General features: G+C 32.2%; 1 protein-coding gene across 2 annotated transcripts; it reads left to right on the top strand.

Moving 5' to 3' along the window:
- The first annotated feature begins 1,721 nt into the window (after window positions 1-1,721).
- Vps20 (vacuolar protein sorting 20) lies at window positions 1,722-22,018 on the top strand. 2 transcript variants are annotated; one of them, XM_076456003.1, is made up of 7 exons: window positions 1,722-1,936; window positions 5,993-6,102; window positions 6,350-6,437; window positions 8,616-8,702; window positions 11,365-11,430; window positions 13,094-13,253; window positions 19,600-22,018. In XM_076456003.1, the coding sequence occupies exons 1-7, from the start codon at window positions 1,868-1,870 to the stop codon at window positions 19,662-19,664; spliced, it is 645 nt and encodes a 214-aa protein (XP_076312118.1). In that variant the 5' UTR covers window positions 1,722-1,867; the 3' UTR covers window positions 19,665-22,018. The 2 variants fall into 2 exon arrangements, with proteins under 2 accessions (XP_076312118.1, XP_076312119.1); XM_076456004.1 differs by lacking the exon at window positions 1,722-1,936 and adding an exon at window positions 2,296-2,416.
- Window positions 22,019-23,258: the final 1,240 nt, after the last annotated feature.

Here is a 23,258-nt window from a genome sequence, read left to right as displayed (position 1 = left end):
GTTCATTCATTTGTCAAAAGAGATTAATAAAGCATACTATGAAGTTCAAATCCAAATTTTTGTAATGGCATGGAAATGGAAAGAATGACAAAAATATTCTCTTGTCCTAACACCTTTTCGTAGGTAATAAGTAATATCTGATGATTTTAGATTTGAAGAAAGTCGCTCCCACTGGAACAAAAGCTCGTATGTCACTAGACATGACTGAGTATTAATTATCCCATTGATCTTCTGATCATTACAATATAATACAGAGGTTTAGTGCATTATAATAAAACGAGTTTGGAGCCTCACTATGTCGCTACTCACAATCTTGCTCTATCTGATGGCTATGTATCCTGACAATAGTTCTGGAGTGTAGTTGCCATTGTGAAAGGTTCAGTTGCAAGGTTATCATATTCAAAACATAGCTTTGTTCACTGTAAGCTTTCTATAATACATTTAGTGTACGAATACTACGGTTTTTCAGTACCCATTTCAACAGTCTGAAACACATAGGAATTCATAGACACTACATTCTCCGATTTGAATGATATATCTTCATATGAAACAGCTGCATTCTCTAGCTGTTTGAGGTATGTAAAGGTTAAAGTCTTAACTTGATAAGCTCATACCCTTTAGGTAGTGGCATAAGTATGCCTTATGTAATTGCTGGGTGAGCCTGAACCAGCCAGAATCAAAGCTACAATTATAGAGAAATAAATGTGGGTAGCCCAATTATTTTTCATGCGGAGGAGAGAGACTATCTTTTGTAATTATGCCACTGCTTTTTCGCTTTGTTCCCAGACAGAAATACTTCTTGATTAGGTTGTGATTTGTTGCTTGAGATACATGGACAATGATCTCCACTTATCGTTGTGTCTTTGGGTTCACATCTATTACAAGATGCCACATTTTGATTACTACGACTGCAGTACGACTTGTTGCAGGTCTCTTTCTGGATGATCCTAATTTTTCTAAGCTTGTCCATATTTCTTTTCTTTTAAATGCCACTAAATGCTAAAAATAGTAAATCCTCGATCAAAAGACATCATTCTGGTCTGAATGTGTGAATACTTTGTGTGGGAAAGGACTGTTATATACCCCTCCCGAAAGCGGCCTGTTTGTCATGTGACTTGCTGATAATCACGTTTAAAATAATTTTAATATAGCATACTCTGTATAGCAGGGTTGCGGATCCTATTACGACATATAGTGAAGAAGTAATGACATAATGAATATAGAAAATATTGAAGATAATAAAACTTTGGAGGCTACGGCTCTTCAAACGGAATTTTGAAAGTGATAATACACAAGACAAATTTCGTAGATATTATGCTTTTGTTTTGCTTTTTTGGGTGGTGGTGGAGGGGGTTGTCATTGTCAGTCATACCAAAATTACTTGTTCCTGAGTTATTAGTTCTCCTGTAGCAAAGAGGTAAGTCTGTGAGTTTATCAAGTAAAACTTAGGTTTCAATATCCATTGTGAGTAGTGCATAGGTAATCTATTTATAATTTTATTTTTAGTTACAGACAAACAATCTCGAGTTATTGATATCTTTTTTTCTAAAGTTCTTTAATAAAATTTAAAAAATTAAAATACTTACAAAATATTATAAATATCCATTTACTTATAATAAATTCGTATTACTGATAAAAATGTCAAAGGATAAGCTCATTGAAAAAAAAAGATAATGTGGGTAAAATTTTAAGATTTGTAACTTGTTATATTAAAAATACGTATTGACAGGAGATGCCGTTTATGTCGCGCATAAGGGATGAGGGATGTATGTACATATAATATAGTTTGTGTTTTGGTTTCAAAACATCATTAATTTTTTATATCTTAAATATTAACAAAACAGTTTTATCAGAAATACAACTTAAGATGGGTATTTTATTTGGAAAACACCATAAAAAAGTATCACGGGTTACAGAACAAGATAAAGCAATTTTGGTAAGGAAACTACTAATTTTTTGTGTATTAACTGAAGTAATGGTATTAATAACAGTAATACTACAAAAATTCTATTACTGGTGCTGGTAATAGTAGTAGCTAGTCATATTATTTATTAATACTAGTGCGTAATAGAATGTGTTACTGAGTAAATTACTAGTTTAAATTATCCTTAGTATTCATACAATATAATGTCGTTAGACTTTTAAAATATAATTTTTTTTTTAAACTGTTAATGGTACTATCTTATTTAGTTATAAGGTAGATCATCAGATGACAATCTCAATTGACACTGGATAATTTATTACTGTCTGTTTATACTATACTGTAAATAATTTAGACCTAATTAGTGTTTTCAGTCCATAAAATAGTTTGTCTTCAGTCTCAGGTATGGTACAACTTGCTATATTGAACAAATTGAGATTGAATGAGTATTTTAGAAGTTAGAGGTCAATTTTGGATATGAGCAAAAATATCAGGGTAGGTGCTCTTTGTTATTATTTATAAATTTACACTGTTTATATATAGGTAGTTTCAAGATGATGGTAGAAAATGGGATAATTTAAATGACCCCTTGTTATCCCTTTTAAATGAAATTATATTCTTAAATAGACATATAACCTTTACTTTTAATTGTATGTCTATATATTAATGATTAAGCTGTCATAAGACAGCTTTGCACAGTAATATTTTATAATATGGTCTAGGTTGAGACATAAGTATTGCCAGTCATCATATTTGTAATGAATACTATGTTGAAATAAAATCATACTACCCTTATTATTTTAGATAGAAGTTATAAAATGATTAGGTCTACTGAGAAATGTACTACACCAGCAAAAAAGAAAGGGTAGTGCAATTTATCCACAACTGTAACATTGTTATTGTGTAGGCCCAGCATGGCCAGGTAATTGGGGTGCTTGACTCGTAATTTGAGGGTTGTAGATTTGAATCTCCATCACACCAAACATGTTCACCCTTTTACCTATGGAGGCATTGTAATGTGATGATCAGTCCCACAGTTTCTTGGTAAAAGAGCAGCCCAAGAGTTAGTGGTGGTGACTAGTTGCCTTCCCTCAAGTTTTACACTGCTAAATTAGGGATGGCTAGTGTAGATAGCCCTCATGTAGCTTTGCATAAAATCCAAAACAAACAAACAAAATTATTCTGTTAGTTTTGTTTATTGATTATGTTTACATTTTCTTAATACATAAATATCAAATTTATTTGATATTTGTTAGTCTAAATGAATATCACTTTCTACCAGTTAAGACTGTTTTCTATGGTACTTTTTGTATTATATTTCACTTAAATGATAGAATGTTGATATAAATGCTATAAGTGCATATTTGATATCTTGTCAGTAGTGAAGAAATAACGACTAGCTGACAGTAGGCTGTTTTGTTGAGATCACACAACAAAGAAACCTTTTAAACATAACTTATTTTATCCATAAACTTCTTCAACAAAACCTAAATAAATACAAACTACTGGAGCACAAAGTAATATGGCAAATAATTTTACATTGTAATAACTCTTAATACAGTAAGGTAGTTCTTTGTACTACTAATTAATTTTGACTTCCAGTTTTTCAAATCAGTCTCCTGCATGTGCACTAGCACAACTAAATGCAAAAAAACTATAATTAATAGAGTCAATCTCTACACATATTACTCATGGAATGCCTCATCAGTGTTTGGGCTTTTGGTTTTCTATTTTACATTAATGCTTTTGATATGAGATTAGGAAGTTATTGAAGATTATTTTTTATATTTCTAGCTTTTCTAGGATGTTTAGGGATAGCAGAATAACTTGGATCAGTTAATTTAATTGTGAAAGGTAATGCATTTGGATTATTAAAATTTGGCTCATAAAATTTGTATAGCAGTAACTATTGGAATTCTACATATTAACATACAGTATAAGTGTTTTTTTATTTAACAATTTTCTTTGTTGTGCAGTGTTCTAAGCTTGTGGAACAGCAAGCATGATCATGTAATTTGAGCAGTTACTCTGAATTCTTTGAAAATATTTATTGTATAAGTAAACTGTTTCAATTTGTTAGTTATGTGGCAGAAAAAATTAGGTAGTATAAATAAGGTTTGTGTACAACAATTTTCTGCTCATTAGCAGACTAGGTATATACTTATTGGGATTATTTCCTGAGACTTTATTTGGCCATAACTAAATATTGATAATAAGAGTTTGTTGTTACTGAATCAGTTAAAGTATTTCCATTGAGTACTGTGTGTCTGAAGATGTTTCAAAAGTACTTCTAAATTTTGTATCTTGGTTTAGCATACTAACCCTTATTTCTTCAGATTTAGAAGGTAATTTGGAATCAGCTGTGTTTAAAAAAAATATGTAACATGATAAAGATGGTGAAAAAGTTGAGTATCACCACTATAAAAAACAGCTTAGTAGAGAGTACAAATGGATACAATATTGTTATACATGGCTGTTTCATAACATAATCAAGATTGAGATGAGTAATTATCCTTTATAATGAAGAATTATCAATCAAGTTTATATGAAAGTACCAAATTTGCTCCAAAAAGTTACTATAAAGGAAGAAAATATGTTTACCTATAAATGCAGTGCATGGACATTCTCCTACAGATTTACATACAATTAGTGTTATGACAATTATTTATTTTCTGCTAAGGCTCCCTTGTCTTTGGATATCTTAGACTAACTCTTCCACATCTTGCCATTGCTTTGTTCTTCTATACCTGATGAAGATAGACAACACATACTTTTGTTCATTACTGCTATGATAATTCAGGTATGGGATATTTGTTCTTTCACTTCAGTTGTTTCCTGTTAATTCTTGGGTGATCTTCTTGCATCTCAACTTATAAGATTGTTTTTTTGTCTTTTTCCTTTGTTTGGTTATTGCTTCATTGCATATTCCTTCAGTCCATGCTTTGTTGACTCTCAGGTACTACATTGTACCTGAACTTAGGATCTTTTTTCAGTGGGTTGTTGTTGTAATTCAGTTTCTCTTACATTACTTCTTTTCCTTTTATCTCTTCTTCCATCCTTGGCATGTACTTCTCCTCATACATTGTCTTTTTCCTTTGTTTGCTTTCTCATTTTTTTCATTTGCTATCCTGTTTACCATTCCCCTTTGAGGTTCTGAATTGTTACCACAACAGCTTTATTGGTGTATGATCACATTAATGTGTTGTTAATGCAGCCCTATTTTTTCTTCATGTTTTCCCTTTCACTTGCTATTTGCTTCATTTGGATATTTTTCTATGGAGTTTGACTCCCACAGTTTTATCGTAAGGCATTCCATTTGAAACACTTTGTTTACTCAGATCCTTTGGAGAGTTCCTCATTTTTTGTGGCTCCTTTATGGTGTCTCCCTTGTAGGGAGTCCAGTAATCATAGAACTCAGTGATCATTTATTTTAGAAATTGTCACTTAGCTGTGATCCTTTGGAAGCTTGGCCCTTACATTCTGCTCATTTATGGACTCGTTTTGTAGGAGATTCTCATGTTCCACAAATTTTCTCACTTGAGCTTTCTTTGTCATTCAGGACTTGACCTGTGTTTTTAGTCAAATTCTCAAGATATGCATATAACAGATTGAACTTAATTAGTAAAATAATCTAACTGTAAATTTTAAGTAATTCTTTAGACCATTAGTTATAGATACTTGTTCAAATTGTAAAGGTGAGGTCTCCCTTTGTTATAATTTATGCTGATTATAACTACTAAAATTGAATTGAATATAAATCAAAATCAAGACACAAACATACTATATTTTGTCATGTTTTCTTAATAACTCTGTTTAATTTGAATTAAAAAAAATAATGCAGTGTCTTGTCACATTGTAGCAGTGGGTAAAATCATTATGTATACCGACACAAGTTACAGTTATGTAGTGTGGTGGCAGAGAAACTATTTGCATTTTACATTAAATTCATTTTCTGTTAACCATTGTAATTAATTATATAATACAACATATGTTTTATAATAATTAACTCTTCAGAAACCTCTGTGTATTGATTGTTACATGCATTTCTTTTGGTTATTATTCTTTTATCAGCAACTGAAACAACAACGTGACAAGCTGAAACAATACCAAAAGAAGATTGGCATTAATTTGGAAAAGGAAAGAAGTCTAGCCAAACAGCTTCTACAAAATGGAAAGAAAGAGTACAGAGACATTTTTTAATTTTCACATCATTAAGAAAATGGAATATTGCTTACATTGTATGTTTGTAGTTATGAATGTGCATTTCATCTAGTGTTTTATGAACAGATATATCTAAAATGAAAAAGTTTTTTTGTTTATAATTGTTGGTGATGAGTGCCTAATGTTTTGTTGTGGTGAGTATAGTTTTTATACAATTATTTATTAAGATTTAAAACCTTTATCTATATTTTGTCTGTAAATTACCAGAAGAGCCAAACTTTTATTGAAGAAGAAAAGATTTATGGAGCAGATGCTTGAGAAGACAGATGCCCAGCTAATGAACTTAGAAAACATGGTAAATGGGTTGATTATATATATTTTTCATTAGTAAATACAAGTACATTGTAATTGTACTTAATACACTGTGAATATTGTTTAAGCTGATGACCTTTAGAACTGACTTACCATGTACTGAGAGTAACTAAATCTTGCAATAAAATTTTAATAATTTTTTAGAATTTAAATGATAAATGTATTAATATTATATCAGTAAGTATCAAAACTTTTCTATGTTAAATGACAGTAATCATTAAAAAATGCATAAGAAAGAAGGAAGTTTCTTCCATTTTTAAAAATTATTGCAGCGAATATAAGCAACAATTGTAACAATGTTGTAACAAGTTCAACATTATACATAGTGATCATTAGTGACTGACATACAGTATTATTTTGTGTTTCTGATGCTTTCATTTTACAGTAAAATAATTGGAATATATAATATGTGCTATCTTTGAAAAATATATATAAAACTAATTTATCAACTGCATTCTCATTCTTAATAGACATTAACAAAATTTCTTTTTCACTTAATTAGTAGAATGACATAAGGATTATTACATGTTTGAAGTTATCTATCTTTATTGTAAGCTGTGGCATCTACAGATAAAATATTTTACTATTTTATAATTGACAATAAACAACACCAATGGGAATCTTGGTGGGATGTGAGAAACAGATTAAATTTGTACATGGCTGTTATCAAGGTGAAATATTGTGTTTTTTTAAATCCTAGTGTCTATTTATACTGGTTGTTTATCAACTTTACCTCACAGTGCTTGGAATGTATTTTGTCATGGTCACTGCAAGCCACAGGCTGTGCTTTGATTTTATAAGCCAGCTGATCTGTTATAATGTAAAATATGTCATATATAATATCTTTCGTGCATCTACTTCCAATATACCAAATATTATGATCATGTACATGTAATTAAGTAAATTTAAGTTTACAGATTTTGTTAGCTGTAGCTGCCTGGATTAGTGATGAAACAGATGATACATTGCAAATCCATGTCATATCTTAAAATTTGTTCAGAAAAGTGTAAATAACTACTCATGAGTAAGGGTATAAATAATAATTATACCTAACAAAAAATTAAGTTACATTAATCGTCCTTTATCTGGTGTCTCAGTGGTAAGTCTAAGGGATTATAGTGTTAAAATCAGGTTATGATACAGATAGCCTATTGAGTAGATTTATGCTCAACAACAAGCAAACATAAAAGTGAAATATATGTATTAATACTGTATAGATAAATAACTTCTAGGCAGTAAATTGGCTATCTTTAAATAGAGCATTTCTTTATCTATGCCATAAAAATTTCCCTCTAGTAATTAATAATTTTCTCCTTATAAAATATGCAATATTGTTATCAAACCTAATTGTGAATGAATTATTATGAAAAATTAATTTCTCTTTCGTATAACCATATTATGTGATGCCACTGGTAATGAAAGTAACTGGTGTACAGGTATACTGCTGACACGTGGCACATTTATACTCTACAGCCAAAAGTTATAAGAAATTTTTACCACATGTCTAAGTAAAAAGGGAATATCTAATCAAGGCATCAGAAATTTTGCACATGAGAAGTAAAAGTGTTTTTATTTTAACAGTTGTCTAGTGAACTGTAACTCAGATTAATACATAATCAAATGTACAGTCTACTTCTCCTAACATTTGTTTAAGAAGGACAGACATGTTTTTGCATGAAGCTTACTCAGCACAAATACTTTACTAAGTCATCATATCTTTGATAAAAGTCAAATTTGTTTTCTTTAAATTGATGCATAGTTTAACTTGTATGTTTAACTTGTAGTCTACATAGTTTTGCATGACAGAAGGTATTGTGATTCCTTTCTACATATTTCTAGATGATTTACTGACATGTTTATAGGTAAATTTTCAAGCTTAAATAAATATCTACAACTTTTATTATTTTAGGAACCAGAGATGATATTCTTCAAATGATACCATGTACAAAACTTACTTATTAATTTAAAAAAGAAGAATTTCAAACCTGATTATTTGTGGAAATTCAAATAGAATGATGTTATTCTTTGCTTTGATTTGTATATATACATGTACAATACTTGATGAATTTAGAATGACACTATGTATTAGGATCCAATTAAAAACATTTATCATGTATATTACCTTTCCTGTGAATGAAACTTTACAGTTAATTTTCTATAGGCTCATGACTTGGAGTTTGCTCAGATTGAAATCCAGGTGTTAGATGGACTCAAAGTAGGCAATGATTCATTAAAGAAAATGCATGAAGTAAGTTACTTTTTAATACCTGTAAATCTTTGCAGTTTTTGAGTACATATCATGAAGAAAGAGAAAAAATAGTATATTTTTCTTTATATATTGTATGTGCATAATTGATGTACTGTTTTTATGGATAATGATATCAATGTTTTATATTTAATGAGACAACATCAAAAACATTTAAGCAAATAAAAAAAATTCTTAAATTGTTCAAGGCAGTGAATTCTTAATCTTGATAACTTGTGTGTTATATTAAAGTTTTATATTACCAACATGAAACTAATGTTTTTGTAATCTAACTATGAAAAATATGAACAGTAGTGGTATTATTAGAGTTCTTGTCATGAATATTCTGCCTAAACAAGGTACAATAGTATGGTAGAGTCCAATGTTCCATGTTGTTTTTATAATTGAGTATATTAACCAGAATTTTGCACTAGAGATTTCAATCCTTTTTTTTTATTGAAGTGTCTTTGTACCACTGTTGGTAGCTTTGCTTTGTTTGTAAGTTCCATTAAGGTTAACTACAGTTACGACAGAAAGTGTTCATACCCATGCATCCCGAGTGGTTTTTTGCTTATAACTTAAAACGTATCATGAGTAGGCTAATAGAATTATAATATATTATAAATATTATACTAACACACATCTACATAAATTTTTATGTAAATTAAATGACAAATAAACTGTTTATAAACAAATAACCAAAAATAGGAGGAGCAGAAATTGTTTATGCAGTTCAAAACATGTTAAAAAACTGATATTCCCATAAAAATTTTGTTTAGTTTGGCAAATAAACTACATTATGCCATTCCAGAACTAGACACTGGGTTCATAATTATTGGAATTTAGCCAGCAAAAAATGTACTTCCGGCAATTAGCGCCATCTCTGTCATTTTCTGCTTGGTCATCACGGCGAACAGGAAACAACTGGCCAGTGATTTAAAAAACCGAATTATTGTAAAATAAAAGTCTCATATGTCTCTTTCCGGTATTGCTACACAACTTAATGTGCCGAAATCTACTGTTCAAAGCATAATTGCCAAGTTTAAACTTACAGGATCAACTGCTAACCTCCTTCGTTCCGGACGCCCCTCCAAAATTCCAGAGAGAACCAATAGGAAGGTTCTCAGAGAAGTTATAATAAACCCACGTTTAACATGTAATGACGTACAGAAACTGGTAAGGGAAACTGGGGTTGAAGTAAGCATCTCTACAGTTATGAACATGTTACACTCCTCTGGGTTCAAAGCATGCCATCCTCGTAGAACTCCATATTTAAAGCCTGTTCACTTAGAAGCACGATTGAGGTATGCAAGAAAGCATGTAAATAAACCCTTTACCTATTAGAAGAGTATTCTTTGGTTAGACAAGACTAAAATTGAGCTTTTCGGCTACAATGCTGTTTGCTATATTTTCCATAAGAAAGAGGAATGAAATTTTCCAAAGAACACCGTCCCTACAGTTAAACACAGAGGTGGCTCGATCATGCTATGGGGTTCCTTCAGCTCTTCTGGTGTAGGCATCCTTCACCGCGTCAACGGAATCATGAAAAAAGAAGAGTGCTTTGTTATATTAGGCACTTATATCAGAATGAGGAACCATATAAGCATTCGGGAATGGCCATTGTAGTCACCCGATCTCAACCCAATTGAAAACGTTTGGCATGAGTTGAAGACTAGGGTTCATCAGCGTCATCCAAAAAAATTGCAAGAGTTGGAGCCCTTTGGTAAAGAAGAATGGAAGAAAATACCAGTCAAGTACTGTCAAATGATCGTGGAGGGCTGTGAGAAGAGATTGTGCCAAGTAATTCACCTGAAAGGCTACACAACTGACCATTAAAGTAGACACATGAACACTTTCTGCCCCTCCTATGTTTGGTTATTTGTTTATAAACAGTTTATTTGTTGTTCAATTTACATAAAAATTTATGTAGATGTGTGTTAGTATAATATTTATAATATACTGTACTTTCATTATCCTAATCATGATACTTTTTAAGTTATGAGGAAAAAACTAGTCACAATGCAGGGTTACAAACACTTTCTGTCATAACTGTATCTACAGATGAAGTTTACAATATCAGTAATTTCTACTTTTGTTTATATAGTGCTGAGTCTGTGGATTATCTGCTTTTCTTTTTTTGTAAACCATATGATTGAGCTTTTAATGATTCATGTTTTTGGGTCCTAGAAAGGAGATGTTTCCATTCTGGATAGTTCTTGATGTTCTGTAGTTTTTTTGCTTAATCAGGCATGTGAAACCTGTATATAACATTGCATATATATAATGCCAGCTCAAACATACCTGTAGGTCTGTATTTCTAACATACATTGTTCACTAACATGAATTTAGAGTATTCAATTGATAATTGATCCACTTGCATATTATCAGCATTGAATCCGTGTGTCATGTAGTTACAAAGTGTATACATCAAATACATAGGTTATTCATTGTTTGTATTTGTATCCATAGAATTGATTTCATAAGTTGTTCACAAACAACCATTATTTTACAGTATTGAAAGTTTAGGTATCACCTTATTTCCATAGTGACACAGTAATATTTATGAAGGCATGCTGAAAAGATTTTAAAAAAAATTACAATTTTCAATCTTAATGTTTGAGCTCGCACAGATACTAAGAAATCTGATATTCATTATTCCTAATAGCTTCTGTCAGTAGAAGATGTGGAAAAGATCTTGGATGAAACCCGAGAAGGAATTGAGAAACAGAAAGTGAGTGTTTAGTTATAAGTCTCTTGCAGTTCCAGTTTTATTTATCTATCATGAACCACAATGGTTGTTCAGAACAGGAATTGCACAAAATCCTTGTAGAACATTCAGGCCAAATGCAACTTAAACAGAAAAGATTCAGCTCAAGCAACAGTTTAAAACATTTTGTAGAATGCTTAATGAAGTACTGCAAAAGTTATAGAAGTATTGAAAATTTGACTTGCTTTTTCTGTATTTTATTTAAGCTAACAACATAATTTTGGTGTAAATGATGTTATCATTACCCCTGAACTTAGCTTTCTCACAAATATATGGTATTCCTTTAAAAAGCTAAAGTACAGGGTGAAACAGGAATTACCAGCCAGTAATAGATGAACATTAGGTGACTGTAGTGTGTGTATATACTGAATGCTTTATACACTATACAGTTGATGTTCTTAGGGAGTGAACCACTGTATTATGTATGAAATGAAGGAGTAAAAAAAAAAGTAAACCTAATATTAAATTTTATTACACACATTCATAGAATAATTACTTTAAAGGACACAAAAATTTATTTAAAGCATTGTTGCAGACATGCATGTTTTATTTGAAAACTGCTTTTCAACTGGTAAAATTTTATATGTACTTAGTAGGAGTTGCATCTCTGTCTAGGCATATATTTGCACATTTCTATGTAACTAAATTTTCTATATATAATGCATAGCAAATGTAAATGCTCACTATAACTTCATGAGAATGTCCAGCTGGAATTTAATATTTTACATCTCAAACTAATGTAATCAAATAACCAATAGCTATAGTAAATCATGATGAACTGTATCAGTTAGCTACTCCCTATGTTTATTATTGTTATGTATAAAGTTAGTTACCACATCAAATATTCCTATGCCCATAGTTGAGCACAATTTTTTTTTTTTTAATATATAATTTGGAATTTAAAAGCCCACAAATGGCCTGGCATGAACTGGTGATTAATGTATTTGACTTGCATTCTATGGGCTGCAAGTTTAGTTCCCCATTCCACTAAACATGCTTACTTCTTCATCTTTAGAGGTAATATAATGTAATGGTCAGTCTCATTATTTTTTTTGGTGAAAGAGTAGTCCAAGATTTGGCAGTGGGTAGTGATTTCTAGCTGCTTTTCTTTTAGTCTTTTGTTGGTAAGTTAAGGAGACAGCTATTGTAACCCTTGTGTAGCTTTGTGTGCAAATAGGGCTTGTAAAGAAAGTAAGGAAACAAGGCTGAAAGTACTGTAGAGATTATTTACTCAAACTATGAATCCATATTTTTTGACTTTACCAAGTGTAATTCTTGGTAATACCATTCAGCCAGTTTGGGGTTTGTATAAATGTATACAGTATCTCCACTCTTTGCTTTTTACCATTTTTTATGATCTTTATTTGCAGGTTTTCAAATTTCCATGTTTTTATTTACCTTGCTTTAGAAAGATTGACCTTAAAAAATGATAAATGCTGCATAGCTCAAAATAATCACTGTTCTATGCAATTTGTGTTTTGTATTGCCTTCATTCAGTAAAATTTGTGATTTTAAGATTTATCTGAATGTTTATTCAACATGTTTAGTCATCATGTTGCCTTATTATTTTAAAGTAGTAACTGGTATATTACTAATTCAAATCCATCTTTGTATTACTAACTTTTAGGAGATAGATGAATTACTTGGAGAAGGTTTTACTGACGAAGATGAAGAGGCTATTTCTGCTGAACTTGATGCTATTCTAGAAGAAAGCTTACCAGAGGCTCCAGTTGAAGCTAAAGGAGAAGAATTTTCACTACCAGAAGTTCCAGTTGAAGAACCAGAAGGTTGGTCTTTCTGATTTTTGCATCATTCTTCAAGTTTTTATTGTTGAGACTTAAAACAAGTAATTTGGAAAACTTATTAAGTAATGCTAACCTTAGATGGTTTCTTTTCAAATTATTGTACTAGATGTTGTACCGTAGGTAACAGCTGAGTCTAAAAACATGCTGTTAGAGAATTGCCTTGTTTAAAAATATTTTGCAAAAAAAATATGCTTTATTATAGATCATAATGATGAAAAGTAATTCTGCTATATTATACTTGAAACTGTACAGTTCCATTCTTGCTGACAGAAAGCTGGTTAAGACTTAGTGGGTTACTTTAAAATCTTAACACTAAACCACACAACTAGAAAGCTGTTTTTGTTTTTTAAATTTTCTCAATAAAAACACTGTTAAGGGCATTATAATGCTCATTCCTGTGGTTGTTTACCACAGGAACTATTCATTTCCATGACTAACTGTTAGAAAACTTCTGATTTTCCATTATCATTTCGAAGAGATTTCTTCATTCTCAATAATTATTTATAGAGAATTATTCATTCTGATGTCTTATTGCTATAGAACCATTCGTGTGATTTACCACAAGAACTGCTCATCCTTGCAGCTTACTGCTAAAGAATCGATTGTTTTTATGATTTAGTGTGAGAGAGCTGCTTGTTCTTGTGGCTTACTACTATATAATTACTCATTCATATGACTTACCAGAAGAGAACTGTTAGTTCATATGACTTACTGCAATAAAATTAATTATTCTTATCCTTTACATGAAGAGAACTGTTCATTTGTATATAAAGTTTGGAGATGACTTGAATGAATAATGAAAGGTTTATTGTAATAGTTTCTCTCACTACCCCTTCAAGCTGTCACCAAGCTTTATTTTCTAAGTGGATTCCTTGTCAACAAATTTTGTTCACCTGTATGGAGTATTTGTAAATAGCTTTATTTTTGTGGATTATTAAAAAAAGACTTGTGCATTCCCATACAAAAACTATTTAGTTCCATAGCTTAACACTAAAAAACTTATCATTCTTGTGAGTTAATTTTAGAGAAATTCTTGTTTCTAGTATTAAGTACCAGAGCACTTTTTATTTTTATAAATTATCACATGAACATGTAACTGCTAGAGCATTCTTTCTGTCTTTTAACTGTTAAAGTGTTTTCTCACATCAACAACTTGCTGTTAAATTATTTGTTCCCATTTCTTAATGTTTATTGATTCTCTTATCTTAGAATCAGAGAATAAACCGTATTTTTTTAACTGAAGTATTTGTTGCTAGCTGCTTTCCTATCTCAAGTTAGAATACCAGACTATAAAGTATTATTCATTAATATGGTTCATTATGTAAAGATTACTAGGAAAAAAATGCAGGACTTTTCAAGATCACTTCTCCTCATTGTAGATTCCTGTACATGGTGATGGGACCTCTCAGGGAAGGTACTGTCCTTTTAGTTTACCTCCTCTGGGATCTAAACATCTACCCATGTGTTTGCCATGTGTTGTGACCCATGAAGAGAAGGGGACGATCCTGGTGGTTGAGGGGTCCAACCCTAACACACCACTTTGGCCTTGAATTCCTGCAGATGAGCGGCCTTGATGTGGTCAGTTGGCTGGTTCACTTGAGCTAGGGTCAACCAAGTACCAGTGCTGGATGTTCTCAATAGGTGTTGTGTACATTGTATCTGATACTGATGTTTGGGTATAGTGCTCACGAAACCCTAGTGTTGCTGCAGCGTCATTGTTTGGTATTGTAGTATGTCCTTTCATAGGGCTTCATAGTGGCTCTCCAAATTCAGTAAAGAAGCTTCAGTCTGGTGGCATATTGGTAGAAACATCCACATCTCAACACAGTGAACTCCTCTTGCATTCAAAGGCAATTGGGGATATACCTATTGAGGTTATGCCTCATGCTACTTTGAATTCATCATGAGGAGTATTTATTGATAGAGGGATTTGAAGAACATTCCAGAGTCGGAGATTTTCGCTTGTTTTTCCATCCAAGAAGTTTCTGCAGTGTGGCATATCCCCACTCACGAAGGTGGAATTACAATGCTGATCAGTGTCCTCATTCTGACATTTACATCACCATCAAGCCAGGTTATATTAATTGCAGAGTAGGGCCATACATTCCAAACCCTCTTCGATGTTTTCATTGTCAACTGTTCGGTCACTTGAAGACATCATGTCGTGGTTCCTTGACGTGTGCTCATTGTGGTGGTAAGGACCACGATGCCTGTGAGTGTGAAATGGACCCTAATTACATCAATTACAATGGCTCACACCCCATCCAACTTTTGTTCTTGCCCTAAATGGTTGGAAGAAAAAGAGGTGCAGCATTTGAAAACAATTCATAACAGTACTTATCCTAAGGCTAGAAAGTTAATGTCCACCACTTCATTTTGGAAGTGCAGACAAATCTCTCTGTGCCTCCAAAAGAATCGTTCTCAAAATAAAGGAGAAGTATTTTGACCTCCATGATTAAAAAAGTTGACTAATCAATGTCAACACCCATCTGTGTCCCTAACATACATTTCAGCAAACCCCAAGATCCACTTTCTTTGGTACCAGGTACATGCATTTCCTCTGGTACATCTTCTCCCACTCCAAGATGCAAAGCGATCATTCGTTCACATCCTCAGTCACTGGAATCCTCTTCGAACAGCGAAGACCTGTCCAATTGACCCAGGGCATGATTCATGGATGTTGATAGACCTCCTTGAATAAAGACAGTAAAGAAAAAAGACGTGGTCGCAAATAGAAGGGTTCTCAACCCAATTCGTCTACACATAAATAAAAATGACCACCTTGATACAATGGAACTGTAGAGGTTTACGTTCTAATCTGGATGACATCAAAACACTGATTGCTTCCTACAACCCCGTGTGTCTTACCTTACAGGAAACATTTTTGAAACCTGCCGATACAGTCACCTTTCGGCAGTTTTATTTGTATAGAAATGATAAACTTTGTGATGGACAAGTGCATGGAGGGGTGGCACTGTTGGTTGATCAGCACGTGCCCACCCTGCCTTTGCCACTCGACACACCCTTGGAAGTCGTAGCCATCTGTGTTTTTTCCTTCAAACTACTGTCCAATTGCTCTGATGAGCTGTCTTTGTAAGACCTTAGAGAGGATGGTTAATGCTCGTCTTGTTTGGTTCCTTGAATCAAGCAACCTCCTCTCGCCCACCCAGTGTGGGTTCCAGCGACAGCACTCCATCGTAGGTCACCTGATTCGACTTGAAACATCAATCACAGAAGCCTTTCTCAAATGGCAACATCTTGTATCAATATTCTTTAACATTAAGAAGGCTTATGATATACATGGAGGTATGGTATTTTGCAAGACCTCCATATATATGCCCTTTTTATTAAAATTTTTTTAATGGACAGGAGATTCTAAGTTCATGTGAGTTTGATACTTTCCTGTTCTTTTCTATAGGAACTTGGAGTCCCTCAGGGCTGTGTTTTGAGTGTCAAACTTTTCAGTATAAAGATTAATGCCATCACTGAACAACTCCCTCTTACTTTTGCAAATGGGTTCTATGTCGATGACTTTCACATCTTGTATCAGTTGTCGAAAATGAAGTATATTGAGAGGCAGCTACACACTGTCCTCAATCTTTTACTGAAGTGGACCACAGCAAATGGCTTTAACTTCTTTTTCTTTTTAAAACCGTTTGCATGCACTTTTGCCACCAACGGGATTTTCACTCTAATTCTGAACTCTGTATCGGTGAAGTTGGGGCTTATCTTTGACTGTAAGCTGACCTTTATACCACACATTAAGCAGCTACAGGTCAAATGTACAAGAGCACTGAACATCCTCCGTGTCCTCTCTTCCACCACTTGGGGAGCAGATCGATGTTCTATGCTAAAGATGCATCGTGCTTTTATTCGATCAAAACCCAATTATGGATCACTGGTCTATGGTCCTGCTAGGATCTTGGCCTTAAAAATGCTAGACCCCATTCATCATCAGGGACTTTGGCTCTGCACTGGGGCTTTCTGCACTTCCCCAGTTCAGAACTTATACATAGTCTCATGAACCTTCTTTGCACCTCTGCCATTTGCAACTGTTTTTACCATATGCTTCAAAACTTTGTTCCTTACCAAAGCATCCTTCATGGGGTTGTGTTTTCCTTCCTCGGTGGGCCATACTTTTTCAGAACAGACGATCTGCCATTGCTCCTTTTGGCCTTATTATCTAGATGCAGATGGATGAATTGGGTCTGTCCTAGGATAACATTGCTGTATCCACTGGTTAGCCCATCCCACCATGGCTTCTTACAGTCCCCAAATGTGACCTATCTTTAAGCCATCTGAGAAAAGCAGACACTCCCAATTGGAAGTACTGTCTGTTATTTGCTGAACATCTTTCGAACCATCCTTCCATTCCTATTTATACGGATGGTTCAAAATCAGGTGAATGTTTGTTGTGGTTCAGTGGCTGTGCACAGAATCCTTTCTACTGCTTCTGTGTTCACTGCTGAACTGTATGCATTTTATTTTTCTCTGGATCACATAGAAGCTAAGCAGTACTGAAACTGTACTATTTATACTGACTTGCTTCGTTCTCTACTGGCCCTGGAATCGCTTCACGTTAGTTCACATCCTGTTCTCACTGATATTCAAAACCAACTGGCTCATTTCTGTTTAACATTTACTTCTATCCAGTTTTTCTGTATTCCAGGCCACATTAGTATTCGTGGGAACGAGCTCGCCGACACTGCAGCTAAGTGTATCTGTTCTGGCACTATCACCACTGTGCCTGTTCCATACATGAAGTATAGTCCTATATTCAAGGCTCGGCTCTGTACCAGCTGGCAGTCAACTTGGAGTGAGTAACATGAAAACAAGCTTTTCCAAATAAAACCGTGTATTGGATTTTGGCCATCTTGCTTCCATAAGGATCAGAAAGAGGAAGTTGTTCTAACTAGACTATGCATTGGTCACAGATTTTAACTCATTGTTTTCTTTTATCTGGAATTGATTCACCAATGTGTTGTCTGTGTGAAACTCAGGTCACAATAAGCCACATTTTACTGTCTTGCTGTCATTATGACTCTCAATGACGACACCATTTTAAACATGTTCTGTCCCAATGTTTGTTTGTAACATTAGATAGGGTCATTAGTGATGGTGACACTGTCCACCTTGGAAATGTTTTTAGTATTTCTAAAGACCATTAATCTTTTTAATGCTATTTAAGTTTTTTAATTAGATCTTTTTTTTAATGTGATTCCCTCTTAAGAATCAATGTCCATCTATTTCAATTTGAAATTAGAAAGTGGCCATAACACCAAATAACTCGAAACCAGGACACAACTTCAGGTGACTAATGTTGCTGTTTGAACTACACATTAGTCATCCTAGCATGTTACAGTTAAAATTTTGGTACAAATTTTTAAAACTTTTATTACTTTACTTTCTGAAAATGGCCATAATGTCGAATAACTTAGAACCAGGAATGGTAAGACGAACTTCAGGTGACTGACAGTGGTTTTTGAATTTATCCATTAGTCTTCCTGGCAAGTTATGATAATTACACTTATACTACAGAAAGTCCTTTACAACTTGTATTACTGTAGTTTTTCTCTTACTGCTGTAGACTAGATGTAAACATTGGTTTTAATGCAATTTATGTTTTGTTTTACCTTAATTTTCTTTTATGAATTTTACTAAATTTATTTTAATTTAAATTTTTACTGGATGTTTCATGCAGATAGCCTAACTTCTTTGTGCCATAAAACACCAAACCAACCAATCAAGATCACTTATTTTCTGGGTATGGTTTCATAAGGTTGGATATTAAAATGAATACTATAAGAAATATTTTTATTAATTTATCATAATAGGCATACATGTAACATATTTGTTTAGAAACACTTGGATATTAAATAGAATAGAAAAGGAAATACTTTTGTTAGTTTGTCATCACACACACATGTAGAAATATGTATAAAATTATTTGCATACAATATTCAATAACCAGAAAGGCACAAATTGCTGACATTTCACAAAAAAAAACTAGTGATGTGAGGGTAAAAAATTCTTGCATAAAGTTTGAAATTGTTATCAGTATTTTAAACATTGATCTTCAGAATTTTCAGTTATTAATTTTAAAATGTTTCCTGGTTGTGACTAAACAATATATTTTATTTTTATTGCATTTGTAAAAAGTTATGTAATTTGTCTACAAATACTTTGTTTTTGTCTAATACTTCAAATGTAATCTAGATTTGTTAATTTTGAGTATTTATTGTTATAAAAGTGTGTGTGTGTATGTATAAAGGTTACTAAGAAAGGTGAAATAAACCAAGATATTACATGTATGTTTTGTCAATTTCAGTTCCAGAAATGGCTAGGAAGGCTAAAGTATCAGAACTGAAGAAAGTGATGGTTGAGGCTTCTTAGCTTCATCTTATTACATCTTTTTAGCTGAGATAACCATACTGCATTGTGTATGAACCTATTTACTTGAAAATTCGTAAGCCAAGGTTTGGACTCATTTGAAGAAAATCCTAATGTTTGTAAATAGACAAAATATTGATGCATGAGAAATTCAGTGATCATTTGAAAATTACAAAGCTTGCAAAATCATTTTGTTTTGTAGTCCATGTATGAATATATTACTTAGAATAATGGGGCTTCAGAACACTTGCTAAAGGTGTTTGTAACATGTATTTCACTCTAAGAAATTTATGTATGCAAACAAATTTACATAATTTTCTGAGGTAGAATAACGTTCTTGTTTGTATGAATCAATTTTTTTTTTTTGAAGTTAATGATTGTTTATATGATTACATAAAAGAAGCATGGACTGAGGCTAAATTTACTCATGTTGTTAACCACTTGAAATGTTAATATTAACATAAATGTACTGCATGTAATAATGATATTTGATACCAGTGAATCATAATGAATATTAGAAAGTAATAACAAAAAAACATTTAATTATGGACATTTTAAAATTATTTTTAACCACGTCATCAGCATTAAAACTTATAAAGTTAGTTCACAACATTCAAATTACAAAAAATAACATAAGCTGATAGTTATGCATGATGTGTTTAACTTAGGTGTGGATAAGTTTGAAAGGTGCTGGACAACTGTTCATTTGTCCTGCAGTTTTATCAACTAAAAGTGTGGGAACCATGATATAAAATGGAATGACGAGCCTTCTGTGTGTTAAATGATTTTGTAATTTTTAAACAAAAACTCTCCATTTTTTTTTTAACCAACAACATGTACTACTACAACATTAACTTTATCAAATCAGTTTGGTTATTGAGTTTAAATAAAACAGTTTCATTTAAGTAAGAAACAATAAATTGCACTTGGTATTTTAAATTGTTACGATGTAACTAGATCATATTTAACAATATATATTAAAGAGTATATTATATACAATTAAAAAACAAGCATATATACTATTTCTTGATATTGTTCTTATTTTACCAAACTATTTGTTACTTAAATATTGATATCTTCAGTAATTTCTAAGATACACCACTATTCTTTGTTTGTAATCTTGGGCTAGGTCAAACCTTTGTGAGACAGTAACTTGAACTTGCAGTAACAGCATTTATAATGTTTTTTTTCTGAAAGTTAGATACATTATTCCACTGGACAAGCAACAGTGTAACACATGTAAGACTTTTAATATATCTTTTCCAGTAAGATACTGTAAGCTTGATCACCCTCTTTCTCCTGGTTAGGTGTATTTTACCACTTTCCCTCAGTGCAAAGGAATCCTGAGTCAATTCTTTAGTTTTTATTGGTAATAGTTTTAATGTAATTTGTAGTAAGACACCATATTGTACTCTATTACTGTGGTACATTATAGTATAGCAGTTTACTCTTGTAATTATTAAAAATTATTACAAAATGTTCCTACATGTTTTTATTCAATCTCATATAACATTTGGTAATCAAAAAACACAAGAATAATAAATTTTCTGTATAGTGAAATGAAATTAGCACAGTTGTACATTTTATTCATGACTTCAGTTACATTTGAGCTATTTTCTTGTATGTGTAACAATATGTTATACAGAATGGGCTTTCTTTTTTTGTTAGAACTAAAAGAAAAGGTCCAAAGAAAATGCTTAGAATTCCTAAGTATTTTATTTGAGCAGTTTTTAATAGTTAATTCAATATACAGTGTTCAATACATTTCAAAATATTCATTAACATCAGATTCTTTGGTATATGTAATATAAAATTGTAATTTTAAGGGTTGTGCTTTTAGCAACTGTAAATTTATATTAAATATGATGGGTACAGTCCTGTTGGATAATGTGAGATTTTCCAGGATCCGATGCTTACCTATGTAGTGATCAGTGACCCTACAAGGATGCATGAAATTACCAAAGGAGTACCTCAAGACATTTCTCACCCTGCCTCAAATGAACATTCCCAGGGATTCTATAAAGAAATGGGTAGTTACAACTCTTCAAATTTTGTGCACTTTTGACAACAATGATGGAAGGTGTGAAAAGTGACTTAACAATAATGGCCTTTTGTTTTCACTTGTGCTGGAATGGTCTGTAAAGTATTTAAATTTTGTTAATCAGTTCTTCAAATGGGGGAGGTAGTTTTTTTTTTCCAATTCTCTAAGAGTAAGAAAGGGTAAGAAATATGTATATATTTTATTATGCCTAAATGATTGTATTAATGATTACAGTATCAAGCCTTTAACTGTAGACTTGTGTGTCTGTAAGTAACCAGTCTACCATTTTATATCTAATAAACATAAGTAATGAATATTTAGTATGCTTGTATTTTTGAAAAACTTCTTGTGCTTGGTCACATTAAGTTATGGTATAATATTTCTTTATGGGCTTCAGTCTAACATTTGATAAAGAAATGAATAGTTGATAGATAATGAGAGTTATGAATGGATAATATATTAATGGATAGGCACAAGGTGTGCTCATTGGAATTAACTTTATTTTCATTCATCCTATGATGATGGCACAAAATCATAGCCATTCAGTAGTTACAGACCTATTGTGAACATAAAAAAATAACTAGTCAATTAAACTGGATTACCATTGATATAAATTTCATGTTAATCACCCAGAATTCAGAAACAAGTATTTTAAAATCTTGTTAAATTCCACACAGATTGTCAAGATTTCTAACTCACTTGTGGATTCATTACTATACTTATAATGTTTAAAACATCAGTTTTTTTAAAGAGCCATATATATAAGCTAATATACGTATCATTAATTACAGTAGTGCTTAATAGTGAGGATCATCATGAAACAAAATGGCAACAATAAAAATTACCTGTTTAAATCTTTAAGTTATTTGAATATTAACAATGACTATTTCACAGTATTGGCTAAGAAAAACTACAGTTTATGGTGCTTGTAAAGCCACTTAAATTGCTATGTATGTCTTTGTGGAGTGAATCAAAATTTCAGTATTTCAATAAATTAAGTAAGTGACTTTCTGATACTTTACATAACTCTTCTCACAAGATTAGCCGTTGTTCAATGCTGCCCTCTGAATGCAAACTTTTTCTTTACACACATACTACAAGCCTTCTGCTCTCTTCCTGTTGGAATTATTATATTCTAATGTCTCTCATTTAATCATCATGTCATCTCTTAACTAATAGTAGCATAATATGCTCATAAAATGCATGTGACTACATCTAAACTCCTCTACTGAATCTTTGCTTCTTGTTTGACATATATTTTCATACAAAATGGTTACTTTTTACTTTATTTTATAATAGTTCACTTTTGTCTCTGTATTTCTGTACTCTGATTTTAAAAATATTTTCTTGTGCTATGATTTCCAGGAGTCAGACCAACAACCAGTGTTTTTTTCTTAGGCCTCAAGTACATGTGACCTCATAGTTAATCCCTCTACATTTATACATTAGGAGAGTGAGTGCTACATCAGTCAACCTTTGTCCCTAGATGCTGTTATCCACTTTCTTTTCTCACCTTTGCATTCCTCCTTGCCCCGTTTCCTTCTCTCCTCCTCAAG

Source organism: Tachypleus tridentatus, chromosome 9 (assembly GCF_004210375.1).
Source record: "Tachypleus tridentatus isolate NWPU-2018 chromosome 9, ASM421037v1, whole genome shotgun sequence".
Classification (NCBI taxonomy): Eukaryota; Metazoa; Arthropoda; class Merostomata; order Xiphosura; family Limulidae; genus Tachypleus; species Tachypleus tridentatus.
Note: the sequence above shows the minus strand (reverse complement) of the source record. Positions and strands in the feature narration are given on the sequence as shown.

Excerpts from the sequence above, each read along its gene's own strand:
- Vps20 (XM_076456003.1), top strand. The coding sequence starts at position 1,868 with ATGGGTATTTTATTTGGAAAACACCATAAAAAAGTATCACGGGTTACA. Across the intron at positions 8,703-11,364 it reads CATTAAAGAAAATGCATGAA|CTTCTGTCAGTAGAAGATGT; the intron begins GTAAGTTACTTT and ends TATTCCTAATAG. Across the intron at positions 11,431-13,093 it reads AAGGAATTGAGAAACAGAAA|GAGATAGATGAATTACTTGG; the intron begins GTGAGTGTTTAG and ends ACTAACTTTTAG.